The 24,917-nt window shown below is 41.1% G+C and overlaps 1 protein-coding gene across 5 annotated transcripts in view; it reads right to left on the reverse strand.

Moving 5' to 3' along the window:
- Window positions 1-202: 202 nt before the first annotated feature.
- The window catches only part of chd4a (chromodomain helicase DNA binding protein 4a), a 34,024-nt gene continuing 9,309 nt past the window's right edge, over window positions 203-24,917 (reverse strand). For 2 of the 5 annotated variants that reach the window (XM_074686256.1, XM_074686255.1), the window contains exons 8-40: window positions 24,686-24,824; window positions 23,824-23,993; window positions 21,075-21,308; window positions 20,790-20,993; window positions 20,492-20,700; window positions 20,243-20,374; window positions 18,077-18,176; window positions 17,763-17,954; window positions 15,262-15,462; window positions 15,037-15,174; window positions 12,398-12,519; window positions 12,086-12,259; window positions 11,856-11,997; window positions 11,574-11,705; window positions 11,333-11,450; window positions 11,124-11,248; window positions 9,247-9,339; window positions 9,024-9,162; window positions 8,769-8,938; window positions 8,483-8,672; window positions 8,049-8,138; window positions 6,119-6,210; window positions 5,904-6,037; window positions 5,560-5,704; window positions 4,302-4,565; window positions 3,821-4,085; window positions 3,674-3,739; window positions 3,398-3,586; window positions 3,207-3,315; window positions 2,964-3,096; window positions 2,363-2,558; window positions 587-762; window positions 204-492 (exon numbers count right to left, since the gene is read on the reverse strand). In XM_074686256.1, the coding sequence (XP_074542357.1) occupies window positions 478-492; window positions 587-762; window positions 2,363-2,558; window positions 2,964-3,096; window positions 3,207-3,315; window positions 3,398-3,586; window positions 3,674-3,739; window positions 3,821-4,085; window positions 4,302-4,565; window positions 5,560-5,704; window positions 5,904-6,037; window positions 6,119-6,210; window positions 8,049-8,138; window positions 8,483-8,672; window positions 8,769-8,938; window positions 9,024-9,162; window positions 9,247-9,339; window positions 11,124-11,248; window positions 11,333-11,450; window positions 11,574-11,705; window positions 11,856-11,997; window positions 12,086-12,259; window positions 12,398-12,519; window positions 15,037-15,174; window positions 15,262-15,462; window positions 17,763-17,954; window positions 18,077-18,176; window positions 20,243-20,374; window positions 20,492-20,700; window positions 20,790-20,993; window positions 21,075-21,308; window positions 23,824-23,993; window positions 24,686-24,824 (4,998 nt within the window). In that variant the 3' untranslated portion in view covers window positions 204-477. Of the gene's footprint in view, window positions 493-586; window positions 763-2,362; window positions 2,559-2,963; window positions 3,097-3,206; window positions 3,316-3,397; window positions 3,587-3,673; window positions 3,740-3,820; window positions 4,086-4,301; window positions 4,566-5,559; window positions 5,705-5,903; window positions 6,038-6,118; window positions 6,211-8,048; window positions 8,139-8,482; window positions 8,673-8,768; window positions 8,939-9,023; window positions 9,163-9,246; window positions 9,340-11,123; window positions 11,249-11,332; window positions 11,451-11,573; window positions 11,706-11,855; window positions 11,998-12,085; window positions 12,260-12,397; window positions 12,520-15,036; window positions 15,175-15,261; window positions 15,463-17,762; window positions 17,955-18,076; window positions 18,177-20,242; window positions 20,375-20,491; window positions 20,701-20,789; window positions 20,994-21,074; window positions 21,309-23,823; window positions 23,994-24,685; window positions 24,825-24,917 lie in introns of all 5 variants that reach the window. The other 3 variants (XM_074686257.1, XM_074686259.1, XM_074686258.1) reach the window with 3 other exon arrangements.

Raw genomic sequence — 24,917 nt, forward strand, 5'->3', positions numbered from 1 at the left:
TTTTATTTTACTTTCAAGCTTCTTTTTTTAAGCTTCTCTTAACAAACAAAATTAATTGGGCTTAGTCTGACTTTTTGAAGCTTTTTGTATCATATTTTTTCAAAATTAGGTTAAAAAAAATCTGTTTTTTAAAGCAGGTTAAGTTAATCTCATGTGATCATTCACAAGCCGAATTTCTTTATTACATTTTTTTATTTAGGTCCCAAAAAACCATCATAATAACATTATATCAATAATATTAATACAGAAATTGAAAAAAGGAGGAAAAAAATAAAATAGCTTTTCTGTCCACCGCCTCAAACGTGGGGAAGGGATTCGATCCTCCAGAAAAACTCTGTAAAGTCTGTTTTAGGGGGAAAAAAGTGAACTGGGCGTGGCTTCAAGCTGGAGCACGCCGTCCGTCATTCTGCTGTGCACCAATCAGGAATGTCGAGGTGAGGCGAGGGGGGGGTTCGAGGTAAAGAGCAGAGTTTGTGTCTACTGCTGCGACATCTGGAGGAAGAGGAGGAAAACGAAGGGAGTTAGCGTTAGCTTAGCATTAAATCTGCCCAATGAAATGATTGTCCTCGTGGAGGTTTCTCTGTACCTGTTGTGTCTGTGCCTGTGTCTGTGTCTCGGGGCCTCGGCTCGCCAGCCGGCTCAGGATGTTCCTCTCGGACATCTGGAGCCGCACGGCTACGGGCGGTATCCGGGCGATGGTGGCCGGGAGGCGAGTCACGTCAGCCTTCATGTCGCTCAGCAGCTCCTCCAACTGCTTCAGCACTGCGAGAGGTACAGAGGATTAAAAAATGTGAAGCTACTTCTACTTAAGTTTTCATTTAATGTCTGAGTCCTTTTCAGACATTTTTCTACTTAACAGAAAATAAAAATAGTCCAGGAAAATTGTCTTTAAACTTAGAGCTAGGGATTTGATTTAAATTGTGATTCTTCAATATTTATGATATTTGCTATTTTCGTTTGCTTCTTAACGCCAGACCACATGAAAAAGTTAAAATGATGATGATGGTGTCTACAGGCTTTATCAGGAGCCATATTTTCCCATAAAATGCACAGAGTCAGAGAGAAACATTTCGCCCTCTGCTGGAGAAAAGTGGTAACTTCTTTCTAATCCAGTTTATGAAGAAAGACTGAAATGAAGAATTTAATTTTGAAAAAATAAATGTATTTCTTGACAATGAATCACAATTCTGGTATTGTCAAGCAAAAAATCCTGATATATTATTTTTTTCTCCCAGCCCTAAGCAATACAGGAACTTAAAAGCTGGGAGGAGGAGCAGCCAGTCAGTGTTGACCAGGGACGTCCCAATATAGATTTTTTACTTCAGATCTGATTTTTCCATGATATGTTTTGCCGATCCCTTTCTCTGATAAATCTCGAACTCCGTTGGGTGATTCTGCTGTAAATGATGAATCATATCTGTTGTATTAAAGTGAGTCCTGTTGGTCCCTCCTCAAGGAACACTCAATTTACAAATGTTGCAAGACACTGTTTTACTATCACTGCTTTCCAAAGGGAAGTAGTCTCACACAGCAGACATGTTTGCAACATGGTTTGGTTTACAGCAGCCATAAAACGTGTCGGTGCTGAAAACATATTAAAACTGCCCAATCACGTCATGAAATACAGTGCGATCAGATACTCCAAAAACAGCCATATCAGGCGCTGATATGGATCAGTGCATCGGATCAGGACATCCCAAGTGTTGACTGCATTATTTTCATGATGACACTAAATCTTCTCTAAAATACTTAAAAAACAATCTTTTATTTTTATCTTTATCTTATTTTGGCTTTACTGAGCCAAACATGGAGAGGCAGCATTCAGCTTCTATGCTCCAAATATCTGGAACAAACCGACAGAAAATATCAGGTCTGCTGAAACTCTGAGCACCTTTAAATCCAAATTGAAGACTTACTTTTTACAGCTGCCTTTTATCAGAGCATTTTAACAATTTATTTTAATAACTAAAAAAAAACAACACACAATTTGGCAACTCTGCACTGTGACTCTTATCTAAAAATCTGTTTTACCTTTTTTTTCTTTTAATCTTTTTTTTGTTATTATTATATCTTATTACTTTTAATCTGCTTTTAAATGTTTTCTTTTAATATGTTCTGTCTGTACAGCACTGAAATGTGCTATATGAACAAACTTGCCTTACTGTCTCTTTAGCATTTCTCTTATTTTTACCTCCCACTACTTTAAGTCCATCCTCTTTTATTTACTTAAAAAGTGTTATATCAATAAAGTTATTATTAATATTATTAAAACTAAATAAAAATAAGAAAAGTGAAGAGGCAGCTTAGAAATAAACTCTTAAAATTTTAAAAAAGTTATGCAGGGTTTTTTTTTCCACCTCACCTTTGTGCAGGACGGCGTTGGCCGGTTTGTTCCCCGACATGGACTCCTTGCTGAGGTGCTGGTGGGACTCGGCCAGACACTCCACCTCGCTGAAGCGGGTGTTCAGGGCCATGGAGGGGTGGGAGGGGTCCTCGGACATGTTGAGGTAGGCGGCGCGGCGCAGCTGCTCCTCGATCACCAGAGCCTGCTCCAACAGCTGGAGGACAGAGGGAAGGAAAGTTAACTCGCTGAGTTGTCACCTCATCACGCGTTTGACATCTTTTATCAATGTTCACACCTTATGCTTCACAGTCTGGGTTAATGCAGTAAAATGCAACTACATGAGATATTTACAGATGATTTTCCCGCACAGCTTGAAAAAAAAATCAAACTTCTGAACAACAACTGCTATTGCACAAAATCAAGTTTCATTAAATTGCTTTATGCCCAAAACAGCGTTTTAAAATGATCTATAATAAAATAATAAAACTAAATAATGTAAAAAAAAAAGCCTCATTAAATGTCCACGTCATTAAGTGTGAGACAGAAGATCTGGATCTGTGGAAAAGGAAACTAGGAAAGCTTGTGTTTCTCGATGGCTGAGTCCCATTTTTCTTCTTACCTTGAACCTCCGGGCGAGGAACTTGTTTTTGATTTCCAGGAAGTTCCCTCGGTTCATCTCTCCCTTGAAGGGCTCGTTGAGGATGGCGAACTTCACGTCGTTCTGGATGTCCTGCCAGCGAGCGTAACCGTGTCTGAGGAGGAGCGCGGTTAGGGAGAACCAACAACCTGAGCCGACACAGACATCAAACAACTCCACCAAGCAGAGAGACGTGTGAGCCAATCACAGCTGAGGAAAGGATACTGTATGATGCCCGCCAGCAGCCAGTAGTCATGGCGGCGGTGCCAGATCTCGTTGGTTTTCTTGGTGACGGTGGCGGCGCGCTCCTCGTTCTGCCACAGGGAGTGAAGTTCTGCCAAAAGGAGGAGAAAGATGTTGACTTCGTTCCTCTCCTTTTACCACGCGTCACCATTTGCGTTCGTGTGTTTCCAAACCTGTGAAGCCTCCGTCTGCGATGTTGAACATGAAGCGTGTCTTGGCTTTCTTCTTCTCCTCGCTGATGGCGGCGGACGCAGTGGCGGCAGCAGCAGCAGGAGTGGCTCCGCCCTCTTTGCTGCTGTCTCCGTTCTGCAGTTTGACCGCCTCCTCCGGCTTCTGAGCCTCCTTCTCCTCCTTCAGATCTGCTGCAGGAGCGTAATAAGAGAGACTTTAAAAACCAGACAACGTGGGATGAAAGACGGGGAAAGAAATGAAACTGAAGTTTTTTTTACCTTTCTTCTCATCTGCAGGAGGCGAGGTGTCCATCTTTTCTGTCTTCTCTTCCTTCTTTTCTTCAGCTGGAAGAAAAAAGAAACAAAATCAGAAAACTGACGGAAAACTTTTCACCAAACGAACGAACTGAGGGGAAGAGGACTCACCTTTGACCTCGGACTCCTCAGCTTTGACCTCTGACGCCTCCGTCTTCGCCTCTGGAGGTGACTTGGTTTCCTCTCCTCCCTCCGGACTCTTCTTCTCGCCCTCTCCCTCCTTCTTCTCCTCCTTCTCTCCCTCCTTCTCTTTAGCGCTCTCTGCCTCTCCGTTGCTGGGTTTGTCCGTCTCCATCGGCTCCTCTCCGTTCTTCTTGCTCTCGGTCTCTGCGGGCGGACTCTTCTCGTCGTCATCATCGTCAGGGATGGCGATCACCTGGAGAGCGGAGAGGTTGTTTTTAAACAACAAGTGGGCGGCATGTGAACGCCAAACAGACGCCATTTCTATCCTGACTCCTCTCCAGCTGACTCCTGAAATAACTTCTCAGTGACGACGTTTTTACCTTCACACTTCAAGGGACGTGTGAACAACAACTCTGAAACCTGCGTCAGAGAAAATCTAAAAAGCCTCTCAACCACTCTGTGTTGTTACCTCATTGCTGGACTTGACAGGATCTTTGCCGTTTTTCTCCACCTCGCCCTCCTTCTTCACCTCCTTCTCTCCGTCCTTCACGGCCTCGTCGCTCTTCATGGACTCGTCAACCGGAGCGGGAGTGTTGGGCTGTGTGTCAGCGGGGGTGCCGGTGGACGGGGTCTTCCCGGGGGATTCGGGCTGAGCTGCAGCCTTCTTGCTCTCCTCCAGCTCGGCCATCCACGGCATCGACCACTGACCGTTCACGTGCTCGAACTCCTGAACCTGGAAACACGAGGGCGGCACGGTCAGGGAGGAAAACAGCACGAACTAGAGACTTTATGAGGACGTCGACAGTAGGGACTACAGCTACAGGGTAGCCCTCTGCTCAATCCTTATCTTTAACCCTCTATGGTACCTCGTCACCTAGGCAACAAACCTTCAACACATTTTTTTAGATGTGCTTTTATTGTTATGATTTGGCGGTATACAAATAAAGACTGATTGATTGATTGATTGATTTTAGCCGAGCATGTTTTAGTCATCAAATCGCTGCTTTTATTTAATTCTTATTTCATTTTTAACTTTGTTTGTTGACAGTTTCATGGGCAGTATTTTAAATCCTTTATCGTTTCCTTTTTTTAATTGTTTTAACCTTTTACTGTTTTTATTTTCACAGATGTTTTCCTTTTCTTTATTTGGTGATGGTTCTTAGCCTTTTATATATAGTTTTATATTTTTCCTTACATTTCTCTTTTGTTTGTAAAAGCGTTGTCGTCATCCGTTCCCTTCACAAACCAATGTTGTGTTGTATTGTGCAGGTTTGACATAAAAACGTTACTGACTGACTGACTTCTTCTCTTTTATTTCTTTTTACTGGTTGTTTTTATGATATAAAGCACTTTGTAACTCTGTTTTGAAAAGTGCCGTATAAATAAAGTTTATTATTAGTAATTTTAAATTCTATTGAAGACCAAAAAGCGCTCAAACATTTTTTGGAGGCATCACTGAGCGTACCATAGAGGGTCAAAATGGGAAAAAGCACCAATAGTGAACTTCCTTTTTAAGTTGGACCATTATTTCTTCCCCAAATTCTTGATAAATCACCAAACTGCAGCTATTAGAGGCCAAAATTGGTGGAAAAAAAGAAGTTTAAATTTTAGTTTAAAAGGTTTCGCTTTAAAACTGCTGCTTTAAAACATCACTGATTTTTTTCTTTCGGTGTGAAACCTCCTGAAGTTTTAGTCGGACGCTTAAAAGGCTGAGTTCTGTTCGTTACCTTCTTACGAATGAGCGACATGACGCCAATGCGGGTGAGGACGTGTTGTCGTGATAATCCTTCTCTGGGGACGCCATCAGCAAAAGTCTCAGCCCCGTCGGCTCCGGGCTCACAGAGGTGACGCATGAACAAAGAGACGTAAGCCCTGAGAGAGAGAAAGATAGAGGGTTAAAGATGACTACAGACACAGCACCACAGGTTTTGATTAAACAAGGAGCTGCAGGCTGCAACGATAAGATCTATTTTTTTACATTTTGTTAAATTATTTTTTTATTTTTATTAGTCAGTTATTTTTCTGGCAACAAAGGTTTGTATCTTTTTGTGACTCAGCTTTTTTTTCTTACTTGAACTCTTTCTCAGATTTCCCTCGCAGGTCTCGGACGAGCCACTGAGTGGTGAAGGCGTCCTGTGGAGGCATCCCGTAACGCATCACGGCGTTCAGGAAGGCCTTCCTCTGCCGGGAGTTGAAACCCAACACCTGAAAAAACAAAGGCAAGTCCGTTTAGAGTTGAAGGAACAAAATAAAACCATTACAGCTGTTAGGGGAATGGGATCTCACCTCGATGTTGCCTCCCACCCTGGCCAGCAGGGGGGGCAGTGGTTTGTCTTTGTCATTCCTCAGGCCCCTCCTGCTCGGCCTGCGAGAGTTTGCTGCAGAAACAGAACACAGGTCAAGATTATGAAGAGGTCTCACAAACTTTTCTGTTTATAATCATAAAAACTAAACATTTATGTCTCAAACTTAAGCAGTCGTTGATTTCAAATTTGCAGGAGTGATTCTATAATGAGGGGAACATCTCAGGTATAAAAAAAAGTGTAAAAAAAGTTTTCCTTTTTTGTTTTATATTCTATTTGATTACAAATAATATACCTGGCATGTACTTAATTCATTAATTGGCAAGCTAAAGCTCTTATAAATTTTTAAATATTTAAGTTACATAGTTTTGTTAACTGTGTTATGGGCAAAAGTTGTGACTGTTAGTAGACACAGTTGACGAACAACAAAAGCACACCATTAGGGATGGGAATTGATATGATTTTGTGAATACTGATGCCCTTATCGATTCTACTTATCGATCTAATTCTTTGTTGATTCCCTTATCAATTCCTGTTGTGAATTTTCTTGGTACAAAAAGAAGCTTTACAGGTTTTCTGTGTCAACAACATGTAATGAGTTCATACTGTGAGTGAATAAAATGTAGTTGGTCCCCGAGTCTGGATATTTCTGGGCATAATTAAACAGAAACAGGTAAAAATTGCACAAAATGTGACGTTGATGTAATGTGTTGTAATATATTGATAATTCAAGTAGGCCATCTAGTGTCTCAAAGTGGTTATAGCAATGGTTTAAGTTGTTTGGAAGCTTTCTGTAGTTATGAAGTCAGCCATGAGCCTTTCATTAGCCTGTTAGCTTTTGACATTTGAAATTCTCAGTATTTTTTACAAAGAGTTGATGTGCTGATTGAAGCTGAAGTTAAACTGATGTATGCTAACTGCTAGCATATCAATGCAGTTTCCCATGTACGTTGCCTTCAAGCTTGTGCTATTTTGTTATTTTGGTTAATAAGGTGATTTATACCATTTTGAATGAACTGAATATGAATCTCCTGAGAGAGAGTGATGTACATTTCTTTATGAAGTCAGTTCTTCAGTAAAACTTCAAGCTGAAAATCCTGAATCAGAGTTTTCTTGGGAAACATTATCTAACTGCTAAGCTAAGCTAGCTGCAGCAGACTAGTCGACGTAAGGCTCGGCAGCTCCGGCACAATGTAAAGAATTGACAAGGGGATCGTTAAGCACAAAGGCTAACGATTATCAATTCGCAACAGGAACCAGTTTTCGATTCCCATCCCATGCACCACGTACAAACAAACATTCTAATGAAATATTGACGAGGAAGAGTTAAAACATGCCACACTTTCTTCAAGGCTCCCACCAAAAAGGATGTGACTTCAATTAATTTAAGTCACTTGACTTTGGAGCAAACCATTGCTGATTTATAGGGATATTTTTCAATGGGTAACACAGTTGATGCTGATTTCTCAGACACCCAAAAAATAAATGATTGTATCCTTATAAATCATTAAAATAATTAACACCTTTGTCATGTTTTCATGATTATTTAAACAAGTAATACTGAAAGTAATATTCACAAACATTTATTCTAGTGTTAATTTTGAAGAGCAAACTTGACATTTGAGAAATCAGACAGCGCAAAAACTGCTAATTCCAATATATGATTTACATTTTTAGCTAAATAAATAAACTTGTTAACTTTCTGTATTAAATAGAAGGGAAATATCAGCCAAATGACCCACTGTAAAATTAGTCATTGCTTAAAATTAATATGTACTAAAATTGATAAGTATATCCCATATATCCCTAATTATAGAATCACCTACAAGCTGCTCGTTTCTCATTTTTCTACACATTTAACTGCAGAATGTTTGTGAATAAAAAAAGAAGAAAGAAGAAAAAATGTTTCTTACCTTCTGATCGCTCATCGAAGTCTTCATCTCCCTCCTCAGATGCCACGGAGTAATCTGATTGGCCGTCAGACTGGTCGTCCTGCCAGTCAGCTTTAAGAGAAAAACAGAGGAAGAATTATAATCCAGACCTGATAGGTAAAAAAAGCTTCTCTAAATGTTAAAAATGATGGGTATTTTTAATCATTTTTATGTCTGAGAAGTGGAGGAATTCACTGTGATGTGACTGTTTGTTACTCATGTTAACCACAGTAAATTCATCCACTTCTCAGACATTCATTTCACCACAAATCCAACTTTTATTTCCAACCATAAGGATCATAAAGTTATTCATATCTGATATAAGAAGTGAAACTTTTTTTTTTCCAGTTTCACTGTGCTTACAAACATCCAAACACACACTGTGCATGCTCAAGCTGATAAAAGTCCCAGGTCACCTCTTCTCTCACCTCTGTCCTCCTGGGAGCCGTCGTTGTAGTTGACCTGCTTGCGGATACGTTTGCCTTTGCCCAGGTTTCGAGCCAGATCCTCCTGCTGCTGCTCGTAGTGATGACGCAGAAGCTTCTCCCAGTAGTCCGGATCCACGCTCTCCTCCTGCTTGATGATCTCTCGCTGCACCTCCTCCTCCTGGGAGAGGAAATACCAAAGATGCTCATGGTCAAAATGAATCCACATGACTACACTCACAGTGATAATACAGAACTAGTGGATTTCATGGCTCACCTCCTCCTCCTCGTCTTTGACCACGTACTGAGCCACCTTAAAGGAGCTCAGGTACTCGTTCATGCTCTGCAGCTCCGTGTCGTCAGTGGCGTCCTGGTTCCTGTCCAGCAGACGGTCGATGGCTTTGTCGTCGTAGTGAATGATGCTGCTGTCCTCCTCTTTGTTCTCACCTGAACACAGACATCAGTTAAAAACCTCAAACCATCTCAGGAGCCTCCCCTTCTACTCTCAGATCTCCTTCTCTCCTTCTCGAACCTTGTGCCTCGTCTTGGAAGAGCGCCTCCGTTCCAAACTTGAGGATGTCGTCCAGTTCCTGTTTGGACATGGAGCCCGTCTTGGATCCCAGGCCGGGTCGGACCACCAGGTGAGTCAGCATCATCTTTTTCTTGGCAACCTGGACATAAAAAGGAAGTTGAAAGTTGCTTCCAAATTAAGAGAAGCTGGAGTCGAGTATCTGTAGAGGAAAGAGATGATTTACCTGAGTAATCCTCTCCTCCACGGAGGCCTTGGTGACGAAGCGGTAGATCATCACCTTCTTGTTCTGACCGATACGATGAGCTCTGCTGAAGGCCTGAAAACAGAGGAGGAAGAGTTCAATTTTTTTTTTTTTTTAACTGTTTAGTTTGAGTTTTTTTTATACAGAAAGGTAAGATGTTTACAATACTCATCAATGATAATGTGGAGTAAACATAAACACACAAACAAACAAATAAACAACATTGGAACGAGGTGGTCGCTCCAGTCATTCTGGGATTCCTGGCTGTTAGACAGCATATCAATTTCAGTCCTTGAAGTACAAAGAAGGGGGAAGTTACAGCAAAAAAAATAAAATAAATAAAAGTAATAAATAAATATATCAATAAAGAAATTACAGTTACAATCACATGGAATAACCTGCAAACAGAAGCCAGCAGTAAGACAAAGCAGGATGTTATTCGGGAACAAGTGGAAAAATGATCATTTCAGCAAAAATAATAAAGGGGCCCCACACCTCCCTGAATTTAAGTGAGGATCCTTTTAATTTATGCTGAAATTTTTCAAGTTTTAAATTATTGAAACCCTCTTTTACCCAAAGAGCATAGGAAGGGGGTGACGTTGACTTCCACCTCATTAAAATTAAAAACAGCAACTATATCTGATTGTGGTTTAGGTAAGGGTACCAGAGAGATGCCAAACAAGGCAGTCAGAGTGTTAGGTTGTAGGACAGTTCCTGCTACCTCTAAAAAAAGATTCAAAAATTGCAGTCCAACAATTATGCAAAGATATGCAAGACCAGAACAAATGGACATGGTTTGCAGGCATCTGGTGACATTTGCCACAAGACGGGTCGACTTATCGTGAGTCTTACATTAGTCTAGGCAATGCGCTGGACCACCTTACATTGGTTTAAGCCATGTGGAGGTGTTTAAGCGTGTATTCACACCTGTGGCACGTTTGCTTTGATTCAGAGGCAAAAATTATACAGTTGCCACTTGGTTCATTTGTGTTCACATGGCTAAAGTCTGTTGCGGTCCAAAGTTGTAAATAAATGTCATGTGTGATCGATTTTTTCTCTCATTGGTCAGAAATCAAATCCGGAAGGCGGGGAGTTTGTACCAGTGTGTGCTATATGAACATGTTTTTCAGTGAGGCATTTTATTTCCTCGCTGTTCCACTTGAGCCCACGATTCATTTTCCTCAGTTCTTCAGGCTTCTCTTCTTCTTCTGCTGTGTTGTTGATTCTTCTACTTCCTCTTCTTCTTCTACTGTTTTGACTGTACAGTTGTCAACCAAGCTCATTACTGCCCCCATCACTACAGTGTGAGCTACAGTTATGAGTCAGTTGTGTCGGTTGCTGGGGCGTTTGTGTTCTCACTGCACAGGAACCACTACAGGTCTCGAATGGAAGCGAGCCGAGACCACCAATTTTTGGCGATCTTGACCCGCTTGTCTTGTCTTGCATCTGAGGGCAATTGCTGTGTTCACATGTGCCCAATTGTGCACAATTTAACAATTTAACAAAGCTAACTAATCGTTTATGATCGAAATGGAAAATAACAGAAAATAACTCGTGCCTAAAAGTTTCAAATAAAAACATGGTGAGTTTCTTGTGCATACCAGGCTCAAAAAACTTTAAGGGTGTAAAAAGATGTATAGAGAACAGACACCCAGAGGCATGGAGTCGTTTCAGGAGCATCTTGAAGCAAACAAGAAGAGCGTCTGAACTCTTGTGATTATAAAATGTGCTATATAAATAAAACTGACATTGACATTGACATTTGATCCCGATGTGACATAATTTCCCACCTCCCACCAACGTTTTGTGGAAGGCAAGAGTTAAGCTACAGTTTGACATCATTTAAAACGCAGCGGTACCTGGATGTCGTTGTGAGGGTTCCAGTCAGAGTCGTAGATGATGACGGTGTCGGCGGTGGCCAAGTTGATACCCAGACCTCCAGCTCGAGTTGACAGCAGGAAAGCAAACTGCTGAGCGCCCGGAGCTGAGGGATGAAAATCATGTCAAAGATTTAATTTTTGGTAAAGTAGGAGGGAGAATTAAAACAGGAAGATGCTGCGAGTCTCACCGTTGAAACGATCGATGGCCTCCTGCCTCATCCCTCCAGTGATTCCTCCGTCGATCCTCTCGTACTTGTAGCCTTCATTCTCCAAAAAGTCCTCCAGCAAATCCAACATTTTGGTCATCTGCAGACAAAACAGAGGAGATGATGAGACGTGAAGCTTTTAAATATTTCAGACCTGCTTGGATAAACTAAAAGCTCATTCGTCCCTTATTGAGACAAAGAAATAAACTGAAATCTTGCTCACCTGAGAGAAGATGAGCACTCTGTGTCCTCCATCCTTCAGCTTCCTCATCATCTTCTGAAGTAACAGCAGTTTCCCAGCAGCCTTTGTGAGAGCGCTGCCGTCATACATCCCGTTAGGCATCTTTGGAGCTTCCTGTGAGCAAAAAGACAAGCAAACATTTAGATTTGTGAGATAAAATGTCTGCAGAGGAATTTTGGCTGATAGAAATCCTTATTTTAGCAAAAGAAGTTTGAATAAAACACATTCAAGAGGATTATTTTGTTGTTGGCGTGTTGGTCTTACGATAGCAGCCGCGGGGAAGAGGTAGGGGTGGTTGCAGCATTTCTTGAGGTCCATGACGACGTTGAGCAGAGAAACCTGGTTTCCTCCTCCTTTGGTGTTCAGAGCCTCAAAGTTTTTCGTCAGGATGAATTTGTAGTACTTCCTGCCAAAAGAGAGAAACAAACGTTAACCTTCTTCTTTGAAATCTGCTGCATGTTCGTGACCTTTTCTTCCTCCTCATCGTGACTCACTTCTGCATGGGGCTAAGCTCCACTCTGACGATCAGCTCCGTCTTGGAGGGCATGTGTTTGAAGACGTCGGCCTTCAGCCTCCTGAGCATGTGCGGACCCAGCATGTCGTGCAGCTTCTTGATCTGGTCTTCTTTAGCGATGTCGGCGAACTCCTCTAGGAAGATCTCCAGTTTACTGCAGACAGAGGAGAACAGTTCAACTCAACGGCAGTCAAGATGTGACTTTTTCTACAAAGATTATCTTTATATTACTCAAACGCTGCATTCTGTTAAATTTCTGTTCAGTCTGCGTGTTATCAGAGTCAGCACTCACCTGAACCTCTCAGGTGTGAGGAAGTTGAGCAGGTGGAAAAGCTCCTCCAGGTTGTTCTGCAGAGGAGTTCCAGTCAGCAGCAGTTTGTGCTGCAGAGGGTAGTTGTTCAACACCCGGAAAAACTAAAACAGGAGGAAGAAACAAGACAAAAGCTTTGGTTAAACTACAGAATCAGCTGTTTCCTTCATGTTTTACCCCACAGTCTTCAAAGTAATGAACTCACTTCTACAAAAGTTTGAGTAAACTTAATTTAAGTTTGATCATACCAAAGTTTTAGCAGACAAAAAAATTGGTATCTCTTCATTTACAAGTGTATGCTTGGTCTGCTTCCACCCTATCTCCTTACCTATAGAGGGATTATTTGCTTATCAACAACTTTTTCATGAAATAAGCAAAGTCAAATCTGTATTTTGACTAATAGCAGTTAATACGGCTGGTTTATGGTCAAACCTGGTTAACTGAGGTTGGATAAAAACGGCACATTTAATTACACACCTGCAGACGTCGCTGGTGTTTCAGTGTAAAGTGTGACCCTGTTAACTGGTGACTCTCTGCTGTTAATCACTGATACTGTCGGCTGAAAGTCACCAGTTAGCATGGTCGCTATTAACTCCAAAACACTGATTGTTCTCTAATGGTCAAAACTTAATAGAAGTTGCCTCTGTTGTATTGTATCGTTTCTGACAACTGACCACAGAATAATAATAATAACTTTATTTATATAGCACCTTTTAAAAACACAAGTTTACAAAGTGCTTTAACATAAACATAAACGTAAGCACACACACACAAAAAATTAATAAATAAATAAAATAAAATAAAAATAAATAAATAAAACCAAGCACAAAAACAAAACACACAGTTCAAGACGCACTTGTGGAGAAAGACATCATGTATGAGGGCAACAGGAAGCATAGTCAGGGACCCAGACTATACAGGAACCATACAACGTAAAATATGACCATGAGGACTGGGATAAAGCTAAAACATAAACTCAGTGAGATAAAGGAGGAAAAGGCAATGGAAAGTGCAATAAAAGACAGTTACAAACATCAAATATAAATATAAAAAAAAATGAAAGATAAATGTAAACAGAATAATGATGTTAGATAAACGAAAAATAAGAATAAATAAATAAATAAATAAGAGAGCAAAAAATGAAAGAATGAAAGAATGAAAGACGAAAGACGGCATCACATAAAAGCCAGCCTATAAAAGTGGGTTTTTAAAAGTGATTTAAAAGAACCAACAGACTCTGCATGCCTTATCTCCTCTGGCAGGTCGTTCCAAAGTCGAGGAGCTCTGACAGAGAAAGCTCTGTCACCTTTAGTTTTGAGCCTCGACTTTGGAACGACCAGGAGACCTTCGCCAGAGGATCTGAGGCTGCGAGCTGGCTCAGAACAACCGAACATTTTTATGATGATAACAGATTGAATTTAGTGTTTACTAACTAACTGGTCTGAATAAATGGAGCTAAACGCTGCTTTTGAGGTACGTCTTTATCTTCACAGTAAAGACAAAAAGTGTAGAAAATTCTATACATAGTAAAATCTAGTAAATGATTATTTTAACATGGTTTAATAATTTTTTGTGTTCATAAAATTGTAAATGTGCAACTTTTTTATTTTTAATAAATTTTTTGAAGTCTTTGAAAATTGAAAAATTTGTAATTGATTTCTCAAAAAGCTGCAAATTTTTTCAAAAATTTTGTAATTCCAAAAATATGCCAAAATTTCATAAATTTGCAAAAAAAAATAAAAAAATTAATTTCAAAAATTAATTTTTTGAGAAATAAAAAGTTTCCCAAATTTGCATTTTATTTAAAAAATAATAATCTAAATAATTTGCAAAAAATTGCAGTAACTCAAAAAATGCAAAAGTTTAATAATTTGTCATATCTTAAAAAAATTGTGATTTTTTTGGTAAATTTGACAAAATGTACGATAATTTAAATTCATAAAATTTGAAAAAAAGAAATTCAAAAGAATTTGCAAAAATCTCTAAAAATTTGAAAGCTTTATTGCAAGAATTGATGTGTATTTATTTTGACAGTGTTACAATATGATATTAATTACTGTCAATGTCTGAAATCATCAATACCCTTGTGTGAAAAAGGAAATTTCAAGAGAGTAAGAATTGTTATGACACATTATTCATCAAAGCCCATTAATTATATACATATATTTCCCGGCTTTTTGATGACGTAGACTGATAATCTCTCTATACTTTGCAGAAAACTTTAGGAACTCATGCCCTTCCATCACAGGATCTTATTTTACTTTCTGTTGCCAGGGTCAAGTTTGCAGCGCCCTCTAGCTGGAAAAATCTACAGAAAGACTTGAAACTTTGTAAACTATGCACTCTGGATACTTTTAAACAGATCCTCAATGATCTGGAGGCAGATTCAACTGCCTGCAAGTGTCTTGTCTGACGAAAGAAGCTTTTAATTCCCCGTGATGAGTTGTATATAGTGTATATTTGTGTCTCTGATGGAAATGTAAATTTGCTGCTGCCCTCTTGGCCAGGACACTCTTGGAAAGAGATTTTTAATCTCAATGAGTCTTTTTTCCTGATTAAATAAAGGTTTAAAAAAATAATTTTGGAGGAAATGTGTTTGTTTGTGTCTTTTTGTGTCTTACCTTGGACTGGTTGTTTTTGAGTCTGTGAGCCTCGTCCACCACCAGACAAGCCCAGTCTATGGAGCCCAGGATGGCCATGTCGATGGTGATCAGCTCGTAGGAGGTCAGCAGGACGTGGAACTTGATGGACGAGTCTTTCTGTTGGGGGAAATCCACGTAAAAGAAGTTAAACCACTGCGTTTAATCTGCAGTTTGTACATTCGATTCCTCTCTTCCTCCTCTCACCTTCATCCTGGACGCCTTCTTCCCTCCTCGGATGGCGTTGTCCTCGAAGGAAAACTCGTTCTCTCGTATGACGGCTCTGCTGTCTTTGTCTCCCACGTACGTCACCACGTACATGTCGGGGGCCCACATCTCAAACTCTCTTTCCCAGTTGATGATGGTGGAGAGGGGAGCGCTGACCAGGAACGGACCCTTGGAGTGGCCCTGGATGGAGAGGAGGAGTCAGCTTGGTGAGTCCCAGAAACCAACAGAGATTTATGACTATACTCTCAAAACACCTGATGTAACGCCTCAAACAGTGGGGTAACTAACAACCACACGGCATGTTTCAGGTGATGAGTCCTCCAAAGAAGAAATATCCTGATCCAAGGACTCTCAGCTTATCTTTTTTTGTTGGGATGATGCCAAGAAATCACATTTTACTAAACATGCACTAATCGATCTGTGCTGATTTCCTTAATTTTGGGAAATCTGTGATCAGTGATCGGCCCATCCTTGCATCTGAAACTGATCCAATAAACCTCCAGGAAGGTCTGACAGCCAGCCTTTGTTGCTTTTTGCTCTGAGACCTAAAACTCGGGACACTTAATTGGTTGTTTAAGTTAAAACATAAAGAGTTTATTGTTTCAAAGGTATTGTTCAATGTTTTTCAATAAAGTAAGATTGGAACATTGAAGCTATAAGCTGTCAGTAGGGCTGGACGATATGGCCTAAAAATAAAATCCCAGATTCTTTCACTAAAGATTTGATTTACAATCTTTTCATGTTTTTTTTTTCTATCTTTTAAGGAAAACAGTTAGTACAAATGACAGGAATAAGTCAAAACGAATTTTGTTTTAATTTTACCAAAATATGATCTATCAAAATAAAATTAATTTCTATTTGACTCCTGGAATTCAAGTTTCAGCTGTTCATGTTTCAGTAACTTCACTTTGTAGTTTTAAAGGAGGCAGACTTATTAACATTTAAATTGCAAGCTGCATCATTTATACATTTTAAATTTAAAAATACAGCTAGGAAAAGTGTGTAAAATTCAGATTCTAATTGATTAAAAAACGCTTTGTCTCAGTCTAGTTTTATGTTTTGCTAAAGCTGTAGCCTGTTAATATGTAATTTTAATACAAACAAAGAGCAAAAATAAATGCTATTTATTTCATTGTGGGCTCACAATATCCATGCCTCCCTGCCTAAGTCAGTGCCCTGGTCGGGGCACCCCAGTCTAAAAAGTCTGGTCCGCCCCTGCTTGACAGAGCGCACCTCGATGCTGGTTCGTTATGTTGCTCTGTTCGTCAGCGGATGGATTTTTGCTGAATGGAGGATTTAGTTGGTGGAACAGAGGGAGTTGCAGGGAAACACAGGACTCAGCTTCCCCCAGGTAAAAGTCAAACAACTTCCCAGACATGTCTGTCCGAGCAGCGCGTCGTCCCGTCTCCCTCCCCACAGTCTATTTTCACAAATCATGCTCCGTCCATATCACCAAAAAGAGGGCATTTTCTTTGGTAGAGTGGGGATGTTCTGAGAAAAACTAAAGTATATTTCTTCACTATCTAAATCTCAAAATGAGCAGAGTATTAATTTCAAAGAGCAGCAGGTTTTACGCGTCAACACACCATCAATAATCTGCAGGTGAACCTAAAAGGGTCCCGGCTTCATAAATGTATCAAAGATCTTAATCAAACTCCTGAAAACTGACCGATAGAAAATAGAGTATTTAAGGAAAGGGGTTGTAACACTTACTGATAAGAAGTTAAGTTTATATTAAACTCTTTGGGCTGTTGATACAGACTTTCAGGTACATGTGTCAGTCAGGGTGCTCGGTGTCAAAGACGCACAAGAACACTTTTATGACATTCAAGTTTCTGATGTTTAGTTTGTGAACTGTTAAATCACACTACACACGTGGAGTCAGCGTAATTGCGGGAAGAAAAATGAGAATTTTTCATTTTTTAAAACATCCACAAAAAAATTGAATGAATCATTATAATCATTTTACTCCAAAAATGAGAACACTGCACTTCTGTTCAGCTCATCTCCACTTAAAAGTTCACATACAACAGCTAGAGTTGGGAAAAGCGGTCTCAAATACCTCAGAGAGGTATTAAGGGCTCCTGCTGCTTTCACAGGAAGTGCATTCTGGCCTCCCGCCTGTAGGTGGCAGCAGCCACACATGTCACAGTCTGAATGTTTACTATTAGAGATTGAACTTAATGTCGTCAGATTTCACCTGACTTAAACAAAATGGCTGGATGGCTGCTGGCCAATGGGACGACTGTAAGCAGCAGCAGGAGGGAGACTGAGCTGCTTCTGCTCAGACAAACACACTCGACAAAAAAGGGTGATTTCTTTTTGTTATGAAAATATTTTGAGTCATAATAGAGTAGAAGTCATAACTCATTAAGAGTTTCTGTGTTGAGTTAATGCAGAATTTCATGCTTTCATTAAACTGATGGAAAGAGGTTTAAAGTTTCAGTTTCTCTAAGGGGGGACGTAACAGACCCTCTTACCTCTTTGTACAGCGAGTAGAGGAACACAGCAGTCTGCACCGTTTTCCCCAAACCCATCTCATCAGCCAGGATGGTGTCGGTGCCCTGAGCCCAGGAGAAGCGCAGCCAGTTCAGACCCTCCAGCTGGTAGGGGTGCAGCGTCCCCCCGGTGCTGTCCAGGTACTCCGGCTGACGCTCGAACTTTATGGTCGGCTGGAGACAAAAACAGAGAGAAGTTTGTCTATTTTTATTCCTCAGAAATCAAGATGTACTTGTAAAAATTTACCTTCTTAAATGACATGTTTTGGCTTAAAACTTTCCAAACTTAAACTCACATCCACTACGGGATTCTCTGGAGGTCTGTCCGGTCGCTTCACTCGTCCTTTGACCTTCAACTTCTTCCCGGGTTTGCCTTCGTCTCCCATCATCAGCTCTCTGAAACAAACACACACAGAGTTTAAACAGTTAGTGTTTCATGTTTTTGTGCTTTTTTAGCACTTTTATTTTGTATTATAAGCTTTTATCTGCTGTAGAAGCTAAATAAGTTTAGCCAATTTCTTTTACTTTGCAGTATAGAGGGATTATCAATCTACATCATTATAAAGATATAACAGAAGCAGCGTTTAGCTCCATTCGTTCAGACAAGTTGGCACTTTTTAAGCACTAAATTCAACTTGTTATCAGCATAAAAATGTACGCTTGTTCTGCGGTCAGTTTTTCTAAATGATGCGATACAACAGAGGCAACGTTTATCAAGTTTTGACCGTCACAGAGCAACCGGTGTTTTGGAGTAAATAGCGACCATGCAAACTGGTGACTCTCAGCCGACAGCACCAGTGATTAACGGCCGAGAGTCACCAGTTAACAAGGTCACAAACCTGGAAGCCATTTACCATCTGTATAAGTGCTGGTACAGACCTGATCAAAATCTTAAGACCAGTTGGAAAATTGCTAGAATTGACCTTTTGCACATTTGGATCTTAATGAGGTTTTAAGTAGAGCTACAATATGCAAAAGCAAGAAGGGGGAGTGTGACAAAAAACTCTTAAAAAAAAAGCAAATTATTGAAAACAAACTGAAATATGCTGTTCATCAGCTGATCAAAAGTTTAAGACCATAGCTCAAAAAATGACAAAAAACTCTCCAAACCAGAAGAAAAGTTTTTCTGAGTAGGACACTGTAATGAGCAGCTCCACCGTTCTTCTTCATTACTTCAAAAACTGGTTTGATGCTTGATGCCAGTGTTTCCAGGAAGCTTTTGGGAACATTGCTCCAAGTGGTGAAGATGGCTTCACGAAGGGCATCAACTGTCTGGAACTGACGGCCATTTTTATAAACTTCCCTCTCCATCCATCCCCAAATGTTCTCTATCTGATTTAAATCAGGGGAACATGTGGGATGATCCAAAGAGTGATGTTATTCTCCCTGAAGAAGTCCTCCATCAAGACCTGCAGCGTTGTCCTGTTGAAAAACCAGCTGTTCCCACACAGACCAGGGCCCTCAGTCATGAAGGACGCCCGCTGCAACATCTGCACGTAACCAGCCGCCGTTTGACCACCCTGCACCACCTGAAGCTCCAGAGTTCACTGAATGAAAAAGCCCCAGATCATGATGGACCCCCCTCCACTGTGCCGGGTAGAAAACATCTCAGGTGGGATCTCCTCGTCATGACAGTAACGTTGAAGCCATCTGGACCGTCAAGGTGACATTTTTCCTCATCAGAGAATCAAACTTTTTTCCACCTTTCAATGTCCCATGATGCTCCCTAGCAAAGTCTTAACGAGCAGTTTTGTGGCGTTGAAGGAGACGAGGTCTTTGAATTGTTTTTTGTTTTTGAAACCCTTTTCCTGCAGATGCCGTCTGATGGTTATTGCGCTGCAGTCGGCTCCAGTAAGGGCCTTAATTTTTGGGTCTACCACTTGACTTTTTTGTCCCATAATGCTCAGGATCTTTCAGAAAATGTAGAATGACTGTCTGACTGCGTCCAACCTCAGCAGCAATGGTACACTGAGAGAGGCCTTGCTCATGCAGCTCGACGATCCGACCACATTGAAGAAGAGACAGCTTCTTAGCTTTAGCATCAGGACGGACTGACCGTGTGAATGCCTGACAGGAAATGAACATTCGGAGCAGATTTTGGCTTTCATAGCCTGTGGTCCTGAACTTTTAATCAGCTGATAAACAAACTATTTCAGTTTTATTTTTAAATTACAAGTTCCACACATTTTTTGTCGCACTCTCCCTTCTTGCTTTTGCATATCATCACCTATTTAGTTTTCATCCTGTATTATTTTAAAATTTTTGCCTGAATTACTCATTTTAAACTCATCACTGGACTTTGATGAACTTTTTTGAGCACGTCACAAAAGGAAGAGCTTCACTCAGTAGCTGAATCTGTTTTTAATTGTTTTCTTTTCACATGTTTTTCTGTCTCTCTGTAAAGCACTAAATTTCCTTTGTCTGTTTAGTGTAAAAGCCTCATCGCTGCGTCTGCGTCTCACCTGTGGTTCCAGTACTGCAGCTTGAAGACGTCAAACTCTTGTACGTCCATGTCCTCAGCCTCCCAGGTGGCCTGATCGTACGGCAGCTCTCTCCACTTGATCAGGTAGTGGACGTTGTTCTTCCTGTCCACGCTGGAAACGCAGGACAGAAAAAGAGATGTTCACTTTCAATGTCTAAAGATCTCAACATCAAACTTCTACTTTTATCCTCCGACACAAACGTTTTCCTGTCAGTTGATCTGCGCCGACCTGTGGTTCAGGATGCGGTGAATCATCAGCCACTCCATCTTGATCCCAAAGCGGAGGTATTTCTCCTCCAGCTGGGCGTACATGGGGTCCTTGTTCTTCCTCTTCACGCTCTTGTCCTCCTCACCCTCGCCGAAATCAATGGGCGGCGGCTCGTCCATGTCGTTCTTCCTCTGGTAGTTCCTGAACATGACCTGGCAGTGCAGCTCCAGCTGGACCAGGAGAGAGGAAAGATGAAGGTTAGAGCGGAGACTTCAGGACGTAAAGAGTGTGTGTCAGTGTGTGTGTTGATGGCGCCCACCTGGAGCTCTGTGACCCAGGAGCAGTGCCAGTACGACATGTTGGACCACTTGGCGAAGAACTCCCTCTCCGGCCGGCCAGCCAGCGGGGCGGGATCGGGCTGATCTTCTGGGAGGTCTGGAGGGCGGGGGACGGGTGTGGGAGCAGGAGGGTCTCCCCATCGCCACGTCAGGATCTTCTGGACTTTCCCCTTCATGGGCGGACACTGCAGCAGACGGAAGAAGATTAGATCATGGAGATTCTTCAGGTCGTCTTAAAAACACTTAGTCCAGCCCTGAGGACTCACCGTGCAGCGGGGGCAGATCCACTCTCCGTTGGGGATCTCCGGCAGCGGTGGATTCAGACAGTGGATGTGATAAGACGAGGGGCAGGAGTCGCAGCAGAGCAGCTCTCCTCCGTCCTTACACACTCGGCAGAACTCCATGTGGTGGTCGTCCTCCTCCATCTCTCCAGTCTCCCCGTTGTCTTCGTCGGCATCTGAAGCCTCCTCTCGGGCCTCCCACTGGATGCCCTCCTTCTCCTGGACAGAAAGAAAAATCAGGTGAGGGTTAATTCTCTGTTTCATGCAAAAAATAAGCTTTGAAGTTCTTTTGTCAACTGCTTCAAAGCATTTCTGGTTTTCTTGGTGACGCAGTAAATATAATAGCTGGATTGTACATGAAGTCAAGAGGCAGAGAGTTTGAAGCCTCCTCTCTGGGGTTTGCACCGCTGAAGGGAAGCAGTGTAATAGTTGTTAAAGTCAAAGAGCTGCAGGGCCACAGACATCAGAAAGGTGTTCCTGAATCTACAAACTCATCTGACGAGCTGCTTCAGCCGCCTGAGGTGAGTGAGATCTGTGAAGAGTCTCTCTGACTCCAGTGGTTTGCTGCGGTCAGCTCAGAGGAGTAAATCTCAGGTTATGTGCTCTGCCTCGACAGCCAGCTAAAGGTTAGGTGACAGGGAATCATGAGGAGGACACTTTAGAGCTTTCATAATGGGCATGTGTTTCTCCTCTCAGCAGCTGCTGCTTGAATTGTTTCTAAACCTCTACACGGATGAAAAAGAGTCACAGAGTCGCTGCATTCTTTCTAAAATCAGGTTTAAGACTTTGAGAGACTTTCTGGGACCCAAACAAAAAGAGATCACAGGATATGTGGTTAAACTTCCAATGCCAAAGCCTTTCTTACATGTCTTACAAGTAGCCTTAGTCATTGTTTACCTCGGCCAACCACTAAGTTATTCCCTGTACTTTTCCTCTTGAGCCAAACTTTTCTCCATCTTCTTCTCTTTTCTTTCTGCAGTTAGTCAGAAAGTCTGAATGTCCATGACACAACAAGAAAAGTTTTGGTTTGAGAATTTGGTCAATTTTAAAAGATTTTCTTTGTGCTATTCTTTCTTTGTCGTCACGTCAGTCACGTTGTATCAGCAGTCTAGGGCTGCAGGAAATGGCCAGAAACCAATATATTGGTACAAATTATATATGATCTACTGATTTCTGCTCTAAATCACTTCATAATTTTAAACTCAACACTTTTCTGCATGAAAAGGCACCAGTCTAACGAGTCAAGCTGACCCTCGAGTTGGATTTTTAAATGAGATGACAAGATGTGGGAGCAACTTTTTGCCCTCCTTTCCTAATACAAAAACACATGCACAGGAGAGTTTTCCAGATGGGCGGGGGAGTGTGCTGTTTTCTGTGACAGGAGCATCAGAAGGAACTGAAGCTTAAAAGAGAACTATATACCGACGTCTCAAAACATTTACATGACAATTTGTACGTGATAGTCGCGATTTAGTCATTTCATACATCTCACGTGCAACAACTTGCGATATAACGCGTAGTGATGGGCACCTTTCACATTTGAAACAACACGGTACGGATGCCCGGTACCTGGCAATCGGTATCGGTACTCAATGATACCAATTTTCAGTCTTTTTGGTGTTCATGAGGTAAAAAATAGAAATTTGTTCAATAATTAAATATATATTTTATCTCAAAGTTTTTCAATTTAACATATTTATTCTTAACTATATAACTTTGCAATGCTGTGTTCATGTTCAGCATGGAAAATCACCTACTCTTCCACTCCCTCACAGTCACAAGGATGCATTTAGGTAGCTTAACATGGTACCTTCTGATTTTACATGAATCAGTACCTGGAACTTTTGACTGAATGCGGTGGGTACCTATAAAAGTACCTAATTAGGTACCCATCCCTAATAACGAGTATATCCCATATATCCCCACTTCTATGGCAGTCCCATTTTTTTTTCTGAAGGGGTTTGCACACAGAGTCTGTTTTTCAAGCAATATTGATGCACATTACAAAAGTAATTCGATCATATGTTTTCATCTGTCATTATTTTTTTTTGGAACAGGTTTGTTTTTTTGCATTTTTCTCGCATTTCCCAGCTCTTTCTTGGCAGTTTGACTTGTCAGAGACGCTGTAAGCTACTCTCAAAATCACATTTTCCAACATATTTTCTCCACACATTTCAGGCAATGTGAAGATGATGAATGCTGACGTGTGAATACGTGTGTGATGGTGAGTGTGCATGCGCACTCATACATCAAACAAACCGGCAGCAGCTACTCAATTGCTCAAAAGTTCAATTTTTCTCAATTGCAAATTTTCACAATCAATACAGAAATAAACGCATTGGATTCAGTGTGCAAGGTGTTCGTGCAGGACAGGTTTTTTTTTTGCGTTTTTTGGATTACGAATCAAAAAACGCATCCGAACAAAATAAACTTAGCGTGCAAAGACCTTTATTCTAACACAATTCACATAATTCCAATTTTTTTAAAAACTGACTTTAAACTGAAATTCTAAAGAGTTTGACGAAGATTTTCGAGTCAAAATTATTAGTCTTAAGTTAAATTTTGAGGAAATGAGGCAGAATTCTTGCTTTTAAAATTGGAATGAAAAAGAAAAATTTAGATATTAATCTTTTAAAAAATTGTGTTGACCTGGTCTTCTTAATTTTCTTTTATCAGTGGCTCTAATCCTCTCCTGAACAGCTGAAATCTAACAGTGTCTGAGTGTTTTTCTTACACAGTGTGGGCAGCTCCACGTGCCCTCAGGTGCCTTCTCCATGTCTGGATCCAGGCAGACCATGTGGTACGCTCTGGGACAGGTGTCACACAGGATGATCTCCCCGCCCTGCTGGCACACCTCACAGTAGTCCTGGTGGTCGGTCTCATAGCCGTCACCGTCTTCAGCTTCTGAAATGAAGAGAAAACAAAACATTGAAGAAACAGGAAACGCTGAGTCTGTCTTTTTCTTTTTTTTTCAGGTTTTCACAGCAGACATGCCAGGTGAGATTTGTTGTGTTCAGCATATCCATGCAGGAATTTAACGCATGGAGGAAAAACTCACTGAACAGCTTTAAAGAAAAGTTGCTTTCTCTGCAACCACGAGTGTGTGTGTGTGTGTGTGTTTGGTTGGTTTCTGAGCCTTAATGTTCTTTCACATCAGAGACTCTCAGAGATGTTTATCTGAAAGGATTTCCACCCTGATGACCTGTTAACCTCTTTCAGATCTGAACTCATCCATGACTCTGTCTTGTGACAGCAGATAAAGACGCATCAGTAGGAGACAGCTCGAGCTGAGATGTTCGTTTAAATATCCTTAACTCTGCTGACTCAGGCACAGTGACTAATGTGTGTGTGTTTGCGAACGCCCCCTCATGTTGTTGGGCATTCAAGACTTTAAACGCTTCACCCTGCATCCATCTATTATTATTATTATTCACAGCTCTGCGTTTGATCGGCTCTCTGCAGCCACAAACGATTGAAACTTATCAGCAAACATTAAACAGCTCACATCCGTGTCATTCTCAATCTAATTTATCAATGGCAGGAAGTCATTCAGAAAAAAAAACAGATGAAAAGTCGAGATGCATGTGCAGACGTACCCTTCTTCTTCTTGGGTTTGCTCTTGGACGCCTTCTTTTTGCTGCGGCTGCTGCGGCTGTTGGAGCCCTCGGAGACGGAGACGCTGTTCATGCTGCCGTCATCGAAATCGCTGTCCACGTCGGGCTCGTCCTCCTCGCTCTGTGGGACACAAACACATTGTTATTGTATGAAAACACTTTGACGTAGGAGTCTCTTTATGTTTGCAAACAAGAGTCATCAAATAAAATAAAA

This window comes from Halichoeres trimaculatus, unplaced genomic scaffold (assembly GCF_033239565.1).
Source record: "Halichoeres trimaculatus isolate MK-OKI-2021-1 unplaced genomic scaffold, fHalTri1.1 fHalTri1_scaffold_14, whole genome shotgun sequence".
Classification (NCBI taxonomy): Eukaryota; Metazoa; Chordata; class Actinopteri; order Labriformes; family Labridae; genus Halichoeres; species Halichoeres trimaculatus.